Source organism: Salvia miltiorrhiza, chromosome 4 (genome assembly GCF_028751815.1).
Source record: "Salvia miltiorrhiza cultivar Shanhuang (shh) chromosome 4, IMPLAD_Smil_shh, whole genome shotgun sequence".
NCBI classification, from domain to species: Eukaryota; Viridiplantae; Streptophyta; class Magnoliopsida; order Lamiales; family Lamiaceae; genus Salvia; species Salvia miltiorrhiza.
Genome location: NC_080390.1, coordinates 29904760 through 29915675, shown reverse-complemented (window position 1 = coordinate 29915675; position 10916 = coordinate 29904760). Strand labels below are relative to the sequence as shown.

At 40.4% G+C, this 10916-nt stretch overlaps 1 protein-coding gene across 1 annotated transcript; it reads left to right on the top strand.

Moving 5' to 3' along the window:
• Positions 1 to 1790: 1790 nt before the first annotated feature.
• On the top strand, positions 1791 to 10513 carry LOC131019703 (uncharacterized). The gene is made up of 2 exons (XM_057948294.1): positions 1791 to 2312; positions 10340 to 10513. The coding sequence occupies exons 1-2, from the start codon at positions 2013 to 2015 to the stop codon at positions 10355 to 10357; spliced, it is 318 nt and encodes a 105-aa protein (XP_057804277.1). The 5' UTR covers positions 1791 to 2012; the 3' UTR covers positions 10358 to 10513.
• Positions 10514 to 10916: the final 403 nt, after the last annotated feature.

The window sequence follows — 10916 nt, the reverse complement described above, 5'->3', positions numbered from 1 at the left end:
CTCTAAAAAAAAAGGTGCACTATAATGTTGTACACTTGATTTTTTTTTTTAATGGGACAACACTTATAAATGACTGTGAACTTCTTCACCAATGTGTGATACATTCATTTTCCATATTCTCAAGCATCAAATTTTATACATTAATTGCTCATTCATTACAAATTAAAAATAAATAATCAAATACATTAAATTTATGTGCTTGAGACGTATAATTAAATCTTGACAAATCCCAACAAATTTATCATAAATAATTAAGGTCTTATAACGATTTAATATCAAAATTTCCAACTGCTGCCACATCATCTTCTGTAAACTACATTGGATATATTGAAAACTAGAAACTGAAATTGGAAATAAAATAATTGGGCCCAGATCATGAAACATGAGCCCAATCAGCAATCCTAAAAGCCCAAAGTTTCAATTCAAATTGGTCGAATTATGATATATAGGTAATTCTATTCACAGCCTTCGTTTACTCAGTATAGCCCCCAATTAAAATAATAATAATAATAAATAAATATGAATTTACTATTTTACCTTATATAGCCCCAACTAAAATAATAATAATAATAAATAAATATAAATTTACTATTTTACCTTATAGTCCATAATCTCCAAATTAAATAACCCATAACCCCAACCCATGTCCCCATATTTCCGATGAGCCTGATAATTGGAGGATCTACAAATGAAAAGTGAGAACAAGCACAAGCTTAACAAAAAATTCTCACCCTCCCCCCCCCCAAAAAAAAAAAAACAAAACAAAAATTTCTCACCCACTTAATTCAAAATTTTCAGAAATCAACAAATGAAATTTATTCTTTCTATTTGTAGGAAACATTGAACTTGTATCGTCTTCTGAAGAAAATTTTCCAACTTGTAACCAACAAGCAAGCCGGCCCACTACAAACCATCATTAATTATGTGACAACACACTTCATAATTGGATACTACAAACTACAATCACAATTCACAACCAATCTTCATTCCACCCTACTACACATATACTACATATACTCTACTTCGCGCTGCAAGTGAATATATATATATATATATAGGGTTAACTTCCATAGAAACGAATATATAAGTAGAGAATGGAGAAACATTGAACATGTCACTAAATGCGGTTGAACATACCAATAATTTAGTTGAACGTTTGGGGTTATTGGGGTTCGCACCCTGTATACGTTCAACACAATTCCCGTTGAACGTTTAAACGAACGAACGTTGACCGTTAGATTAGATAAGATCAACGCATGAGATTTGGTCTCCTTTCTCTCAATATATATATATATATATATATATATATATATATATATATATATATATATAGGGGAAGACTAAAATAAAAACGCTTCTTAAAATATAAATTAGGAACCATTTTCAGCCCTTAGATCATCAAGATCTACGGTTGATTCATCACCTTGTTGGATAAATTCATGGTCCTGAGTTCGAATCCCAAAGGTAGCAAAAAATTATTTTTCGCAATTCATACCTTTATACTCCCTCCGTCCCATTATTAATGGCACGTTTTCCTTTTTGGGCTGTCCCGTTATTGATGGCACGTTTCCTTTTTTGGAAAAAATAAGGGAGTGTTTAATGTTAATGAAACCCCTAATTAAAAGCCTAATTAAACAACTTTAAAATTAGAAAAAGGCACGCGTCTCTCTCTCTCATCTGAATTGGAACCGTCTCTTCTTCACTCCATTCCATTTAATTCGTCTCTCATGTCCACCGCTCTCTCTTTCTCTCGAGTCTGAAACCCTAATTTATTTCTTCGCCTGAATTCTCCATCTCACGCTTGCCGCCCCTCGTCGCCTTGTTAGGCTGTAAGCCGCCGCCCCCTCTGAATTCGTCTCTCACCGATTTGGCCTCCACCATCGTCCCCGATTGAAAAATCCCAATGATGTAAACCCTTACCAAAATCAGATCTGTCTCTATCTTCGTCTTCTGCCTGTCGTCTCTCTCTCTCTGTGAGTCTACCTTCAAAATCTGAGGGATCTAACCGAAGGATGTCGAAAGACTATGGTGATTCATATGATTGGGAATGGATGGCTTCTTTACAGACATGGATCGAGGTCAAGGTGATTGAAGATCGAATCAGAGAACGGGGTCGCTTGGCTTTAGCCCAACAAGGTAAAGGCCCTATCATTACTCCTATGATCTCCGATGAACTGCCTGTATCATCTTCTCCTGCTAATTGTGATGCTTACCCCGATTCCTTTTTTCTGTGTGAGGAAAATTGGCAACACAGGGAAATGGGTGATGGGCAGTTGCGGATGTTAAAAACCCTGCTTCCTGATTTTTTTCTGGTGAGATCTACCCTTGATAAACATGCATTTTTACCTCTTAGTGTGTCATATTTGATGGTTAGTTATGAGGTTTTTGTGTGTTTGATGGTTTATTTTGAGCTTATATTGGTTTTTGGTCAAGAACTTGTCACTCGCTTGTGTTTGAACGTATTTTCAGAAATAAAGAAGAAGAATTTGGAAGATTTGGCTGAAATACAAGTTGTAGTTCATCTCGAGAGGAGTTCGTGAGCGCAAACGGTTCGTAAATCGGAGTTCGGACGAGGGAGAACGAGCCAAAACAAAATCACTGCGCAAGACCGCGTGAGGTCGCGCGGTCCAGGCGCGCGGCCGCGCGACCCGACCGCGCGACGATGGCAGAAGTTGCTGGACTGCTCACGCGGGCACAGCGCGCGGGCGCGCGAGAAGGCCGCGCGAGCTCGCGCGGTCCAGCCATGCGGCCGCGCTACCCGGCCGCGCGAAACGCCGAGTTCCGCCCAGTTTTTCCGATTTTTCACTAAAAGCACGTTTTTGGAGTATTTTCGGGCTTAGACGACCTAGGGCTCATAAATTCCATCTTTTAGCTTATCCCAGACACTTTTTATCACCTTTTATCATATTCTGACTTTTCCTGAGAGCTGTGAGACACGGAGAACACCATTGGAGCAAGAACTGAAGACTCTCGAATTCTACTACGGTTTCATTGTTGAATGTTTATTTGTGTATTTGAGATATTGATTTTTAGTCATATGTCTATGTGTGGCTAGAATCCTTTTTCCCAGGGTTTAGGGAGTAGACATGATTTGAATTTCTGACTGTTTGATTCAATTAATTGAGATTGTTTTTCCTTTTTATGTTCTTGTTACAATTGTTTGCTTTATTGATTGGCCACCAATTTAGCATAATCATAGGTTTTAATTTGAGATCGGGAGATGATAATTATTACCTGAACTAAGAACATAGAACACATATATTTAATTCTAAAGGGAATTGATATTTGTGAGGGCGTTAATCCTATGAGCTTTTAGGAGTTGCATGTTAGAAGTGCGATCCGGGGACGGTAGCCTTGCATGTAATCAACGGTTTGTATGCCACGGGAGTGGGTATAGACTAGTTTTGAGATTGCCTTAGGAATCATCTTATTAATTGAACTGAACATGTTAGTTAGGAGAATCTGTTGCAACCTTTGCCTTGGGAAATCTTCTCTTATCTGTTTATCTGTTTCGCAGCTTGATTTATTTTCTTTCCTGCTGTTTATTTATTTTGTTCTTTACAACAAAAACTCTTAATTTCGTTTGTCCAGATAGAGTAGAATAATTTAGGATAGGAATTGATTAAATCAGTCTCTGTGGAATACGACCTTGCTTGCTACTGTACACAATTGCACCCGTACACTTGCGGCGTGTTAAATAAAATAGCGAACAAGTTTTTGGCGCCGTTGCCGGGGATTGATTTTTATCAGTACTATTCTGTTAATTGTTTGATACTACTCTGGATTTTTATTTCTGTTATTTATTTACGTTATTTACTTCTTTCTTGTGGTTCTAATTTGAAACTGGTGGATTGTTTAGGTAGTATATGAACACGAGATCTAAAAATTTACCTTTAGTAGATTTTGATCCGGAGATTGAAGCTACGTGCCGCCATAACAACAGCCAGACGACCAAAGTCAAATTGGATCACATGGCTACTGCGGAAGAAGTCCGTGCTTTGAGAGAGCAGTTGCAGGCGGTGTTGGATGCTCAGAAAAATGCTGCCGAGCAGAAACAGCCGCCTATTGATGAGGCATTTACTCCACTGTACCAGTACCAAGAGCCGCCCAGAGTCAACGCGACTAACTTCGAGCTAAGGACTGGGCTGATCACGATGGTGCAGCACAACCAGTATGGAGGCAAAGCCGTGGAGGACCCAAATGCGCATTTGGCGCAATTCCTGGAGCTGTGCAGCACTGTCAAAATGAACGGAGTCCCTGATGACATTATACGACTCCGCCTTTTCCCATTCTCACTCAGGGATAAGGCAAAGTCGTGGTATCAAACTCTACAGCTGGGAGCTAATCCTGTATGGGGGGATTTGGCTGATCTTTTCCTGCGGAAGTTCCATCCTCCCGGGCTCACATTGAAGTTGAAGATGGACATTCTTCAATTTCAGCAATTTGATAGGGAGACTTTGGCTGAAACATGGGAAAGATACCAGGAGAAGCTGAGGAAGTGCCCGTCCCATGGTTTTGATGAGGGGACTCTGGTGGTCATGTTTTACAATGCGTGTGGTGAGCGTGCGAGAATGTTTATGGATACAGCTGCAGGGGGCTCATTGCTCAAGAAAGGGAGTTCTGAAGCTATGGAGATCATAGAAAGTATGGCAGCCACCAGCTACCAATGGCCGTCCGAGAGAGTTCACTTGAAAAAAGTTGCTGCTACCTCCAGTTCGGACCCTATGGCGTTGATCTTGACCCAGCTGGCAGAGATGAACTCGAAGATCAATGCCATGACTGTTGGCAATCCTGAGCCGGCTGTGGAGATCCCAACAGGCGTAGAAGACGCCAACTACATCAATGGCAGAAACTATGGGAACTATCAGCATGGACAACAGTTTCATCATGGAGGGCGTCCACATCCCAATTTGGCTTATGGGAATCCGAATAACGCGCTTCATGCTCCACCTGGATTCTCTGTCACCAATGGAGTCATCAATGATGAAAAGAAGCCTAATTTGGAAGAACTGATGATGAAGTTCATCTCCAGGGCAGATGAGAGGATGGAAAAGCTGGAGTCCAATGCCGTTGCTGTGGGGACTCAAATGAAGATGTTCGAGACCCAATTGGGTCAAATATCCACCGCCGTCAACAAGCTCCAACAAACAGGAAATCTCATAAACAATGCCAAGGTGAACCCAAAGGAGCAGTGCATGGCCATTGGGTTGAAGAGTGAAGTCACTTCTGAAGGCAGCCATGGTTCTCATGAGATGGAGAGACCAGAGTTATCGTGGAGAGTCTGGGAGGAAGGCCGACGACTTCCACCTCACCTGCGTCCTCCTGGGTGGTTGCCGTTTCCCCAGCGTCATTTTAAGATGGTTGGTCTGCCGAGCGGGACTACACAGGAAGGGGCCATGACGGCAAAAGAGGAGAGCGCACGGCTGATTGAGGAAAAAGCTGAGGAGGTCACTGTTGAGGTTTCTGGCAGAAAGAAGGATGAAAAGCAAAAAGCTACTTCGCCAGCAACTGTGACTATACCTTTCCCTCAGCGCCATAAGAAAGAGAGGGTGAAACAGCAATTCTCCAAGTTTTTAGAGATCTTCAAGAAGCTGCACATCAATCTTCCATTGGTAGAGGCGTTGCAGGAGATGCCTCAGTATGCGAAGTTCTTGAAGGACATCATCTCGAGGAAGAAGAGGCTGGGAGAGTTTGAGACGGTGAATCTCAATGAAGAATGCAGCGCAATCTTGCAGAGGAAGCTGCCGGCGAAGGTCAAAGATCCGGGCAGCTTCACACTTTCCTGCATTATTGGAGGCCAGCATTTCAGAAGGTCACTCTGCGACCTGGGGGCGAGCATAAATCTTATGCCTCTATCTGTTTTTCAACAGCTGGAAATTGGAGAGTTGAAGCCAACATCAATGAGGCTGCAGATGGCGGACAGGTCGGTCACCTACCCTCGTGGAATTGTGGAGAACGTGCTTGTGAAGGTGGGGGATTTTATTTTCCCTGCAGATTTTGTGGTTCTAGACATTGAGGACGACAATAAAATCCCGCTGATTTTGGGGCGCCCGTTCCTTGCAACGGGAAGAGCTTTGATTGACGTGGAGAAAGGAGAGCTCACGTTGAGAGTTCATGAGGAAAGCCAGACTTTTCATGTCTATGAACCATGCCACATCCAAGAAGATGAAGTGCCCAAGAAAGCTAAAGATCCGGGCAAGGTAAGTGTGGATATTTTTAATATTTTTGATACGGACCCTTTTTCTTGGCAAGACTCAGGTGATCAAAAGTTGAAAGGAGGAGTGTTGGCTGGCAAGAGTGGAGCAGGGAGCAGCTGTTCGCAGCACTGCTTGTACCAGCCTCCTTGATGAGTTTGCTGTTCTGTCGAGCTAACGACGTTAAAAATAGCGCTTATTGGGAGGCAACCCAATTTCTGGTTAGTTTGTTCCTTTTCGTTGGTTTGTTTAGTTGTTTTTTTGTGCCCCACAAATCCTTTTCAAACTTATTCTCCTTAGTGGTGAATAAGTTTGGAGGGATGTGTCTTTGTGGGTGCACTTTTCTTTTTGTTTTTCTTGTTTGTTTTGTCGTTGAGTTCCGTAGTCTTGCTTTGGTGGTTTCTTCGCGATGTACCTTGATGATGATGCGAGTTGTGTAGAGTTTTGTTGGATAACTGGCTTATGATGATTTCTGTTTAAAACTTGTGAAAGTGCATGCGTTTGTGTTGATATCGTTGTGATTGAGCATGAATGATGAATGATAAGCATGGTTTCTATGTGTTTGCAATCAATGAAATAAGCTGTGAGTTTTGAGCCTTGACTGTCATTATTCTTACAGTCTTATTTCTTATTCTTGAGTGTTTGTTTGAGTATGCTTGTGTCTCACTAGAACTTGTCTTGGTTTCTCCCTCGAGGTCACATAGTGTGCTTAATAACTTTGAGATGATAGAAGGCCATCTTTGCTAGCCTATTTATCCCATATTTGTCCTATATCTTTATATGATCCTAGTTCACCCCCTTTGAGCCTTATTTTTCCATATTCTTTTATTTAGCTATGGGTGGGAAATTGTTAATATGGAATAGTTGGTTTGTGGAGATGAATGATCATGAGTTATGTTTTGTGGTTTCAAATTGAAAATCCTAGTACCCTACAAGTTGTTGAAAAAAAAAAAAGAATGGTGGAAAAAAGAAAAAAAGAAAAGAAAAGAGAGAGCAAAAGAATTGAAAAAATGGGTACATAGGATGCATTAGAGAGACATAATGTTATGAGAAATAATTGTTGAGTTGTGATGATTTCTCGCATTGAAAAATCTGGTTTTGTGAGAGGTGGAAGATGGTATGGTTTAAGAATGTTATAAGGTTGGTGATCGAGCTACATTGAGGAGTATCTTTTAGTCACTCAGCCAAATTTATCCTACCTTACCAAAGAGCCTACATTACAACCTTCAATAAAGACCTTTTTGATCTTGGTTATAGGAGCACACATTTAGTGGTGGAGAGGTGAGACGATTGACAAGCTTATGGATGAGTACTTGTTTAGCTTGAACTGAGCGTATACACGTCCTTTTTGAATTGATACACTTGAGAGTTGAGAGTTCTTATATTCTTTATCTTTTTGGTGAGGATTGCAATTCATTGAGACCATAATTTGAGTTTGTCATGATTGTGATATTGTGATGATAGGAGATACAAATGCATGTTGATATTTTGTTGACAAATCTGAAGCCATAATGTTATCCACTTTTCTCGGCGCTCTTGTTGATTCATTCTTGGTTCATCTTTGTTTTGTCCGAGGACGGACAATAGTTCAAGTTTGGGGGGTTGATAAACATGCATTTTTACCTCTTAGTGTGTCATATTTGATGGTTAGTTATGAGGTTTTTGTGTGTTTGATGGTTTATTTTGAGCTTATATTGGTTTTTGGTCAAGAACTTGTCACTCGCTTGTGTTTGAACGTATTTTCAGAAATAAAGAAGAAGAATTTGGAAGATTTGGCTGAAATACAAGTTGTAGTTCATCTCGAGAGGAGTTCGTGAGCACAAACGGTTCGTAAATCGGAGTTCGGACGAGGGAGAACGAGCCAAAACAAAATCACTGCGCAAGACCGCGTGAGGTCGCGCGGTCCAGGCGCGCGGCCGCGCGACCCGACCGCGCGACGATGGCAGAAGTTGCTGGACTGCTCACGCGGGCACAGCGCGCGGGCGCGCGAGAAGGCCGCGCGAGCTCGCGCGGTCCAGCCATGCGGCCGCGCTACCCGGCCGCGCGAAACGCCGAGTTCCGCCCAGTTTTTCCGATTTTTCACTAAAAGCACGTTTTTGGAGTATTTTCGGGCTTAGACGACCTAGGGCTCATAAATTCCATCTTTTAGCTTATCCCAGACACTTTTTATCACCTTTTATCATATTCTGACTTTTCCTGAGAGCTGTGAGACACGGAGAACACCATTGGAGCAAGAACTGAAGACTCTCGAATTCTACTACGGTTTCATTGTTGAATGTTTATTTGTGTATTTGAGATATTGATTTTTAGTCATATGTCTATGTGTGGCTAGAATCCTTTTTCCCAGGGTTTAGGGAGTAGACATGATTTGAATTTCTGACTGTTTGATTCAATTAATTGAGATTGTTTTTCCTTTTTATGTTCTTGTTACAATTGTTTGCTTTATTGATTGGCCACCAATTTAGCATAATCATAGGTTTTAATTTGAGATCGGGAGATGATAATTATTACCTGAACTAAGAACATAGAACACATATATTTAATTCTAAAGGGAATTGATATTTGTGAGGGCGTTAATCCTATGAGCTTTTAGGAGTTGCATGTTAGAAGTGCGATCCGGGGACGGTAGCCTTGCATGTAATCAACGGTTTGTATGCCACGGGAGTGGGTATAGACTAGTTTTGAGATTGCCTTAGGAATCATCTTATTAATTGAACTGAACATGTTAGTTAGGAGAATCTGTTGCAACCTTTGCCTTGGGAAATCTTCTCTTATCTGTTTATCTGTTTCGCAGCTTGATTTATTTTCTTTCCTGCTGTTTATTTATTTTGTTCTTTACAACAAAAACTCTTAATTTCGTTTGTCCAGATAGAGTAGAATAATTTAGGATAGGAATTGATTAAATCAGTCTCTGTGGAATACGACCTTGCTTGCTACTGTACACAATTGCACCCGTACACTTGCGGCGTGTTAAATAAAATAGCGAACAACCCTAATCCCTAATTTGCTCTTCCTGGTTTGCTGATATATGGCCGATTGACCACTGATTGTGGTGATATTGATATGTGGTCGATTGATTTGTTGGATTAATGACCTTGTTGGCTATTGCATGTGGGATTTGCAGTGTTTATTGGTGTGGCATGGGTGTTATGTGGGTCTGAAATGATGAATTACTTGTCAAATGTTAGGTCCCTGTTGGTTTTTAAAACTATGATCTTTTTAACTTTCAATGAGTTTAAAGTTGCTTGATCTTTATTGGTTCCCTTGTGCTTAATGGTTTGGTTTCCTTATTGTAAGCCTATGTGATTGGGGGTTGTTGCTGTTTGATGTTGTTGGCTGGTGTTTGAATGTTTGGTTAACCACTGATTGTGGTGTTGGTGGCTGCTGTGATGTGTGTTTGAGTGTTGGTGGGTGCTGCTGTTTGATTCAATGGGACTTGGAGATTCAATGGGAGCATATCCTGCCTAATTAGTGCATCCTTCCTCATATGAGGAATTTTGTAGCTATTCCTCCCTTTAACCTTCAGAATTTCAATCATGCAAGATTGTAAGCTCAAAAACACTTTGTTCAAAGTGTTTGGGCTTAATTCATTGAATGAATTAATCATAGCATTCACAAGATCTGATACACTGTTACAAACAAGCAGCTGCCATCATCATCAAACACTGGCCGACACACAGCACACTCGAACATGACTTTTTGGATGAATTTTTTGCTCTTGCATGTCCTATGCGGTTCTGTCTCTTCAGGGGTGAGGTAGAACCTTTGTGATGTTTTTGTGATGTAAAATCACTTTTCATCAATGTGGACTGTGTTGTGCATGCTTTTAAATGACAAACTCCTAACAATCCTATCCCATTCTAGAGCTTCTAAGGAAAACTGTAGCCTAAGTAACTTGTTTGGAGCCGTAAGATCAGGCTTGATTGCATTTGTATGTGCTCTGATCAGCCCGGATTGAATCCACCTGCCAACTGTTGTTTTACTGCATCCAATCCCACATGCTAGCCTTCTAATTGTAGATCTTTTTGTCAAGTCTATGCTAGCAATCAATCCTAAATCAATTTCTACCCTTTTTCTTCTTGGATTTGAAGGTTTTTTACTCAAACAACTAATTACCTCACCACGATCTTTTTGCTTTTTTGCAGCTGCCCAAAGTCGACTAATGGTCCGGCGGGAACTCTTCCACTTTTGCACCGCTGCAGTGAGCTTTCCTCTGCCCGGTTTGCCGTTTTTGCTCCCTTCAAGAAGGAATTGAAGTATAGCTGCCCTTTCAAATGAAGAAAGATCCTTTCTTCTAGCCATGTTGCTGCTACTTTTTCAACGTTAGGTGTTAGATTTTGAATGTTTTTTAGACTGAATGTATGGCCTATTTATAAAGGCTCAACTCAAAAATTGTGGGAAATTTGAAGTATTCTGAAATTTTTAATGAAAGTGCAGATTCTGAAATTTGTGGCGCCATTTCTAAAATTTCATTTTTCATTTCAGCTGGTGGCACTGATCAGTTTTTCATTTTGTAGAATTTCAGTCTTTTATTGTGGCGCCATTTTAGATGGTTTGCTTATTTAATTTTTCAGATCAGTTTTAAAAAAATATGAGGAATTTAATTAATGGTTATTAAAAATTAAATTAATAAAAAAAATAAATTCACTAAATTAATAAAGAAAAAAATAAAGTCTTTATTTATATTGATAAAATAGAAATATCCCTTAATCATAAACTTAA

Bases quoted from the DNA above. Each gene is read 5' to 3' on its own strand.
- LOC131019703 (XM_057948294.1), top strand. From the start codon at position 2,013: ATGTCGAAAGACTATGGTGATTCATATGATTGGGAATGGATGGCTTCT.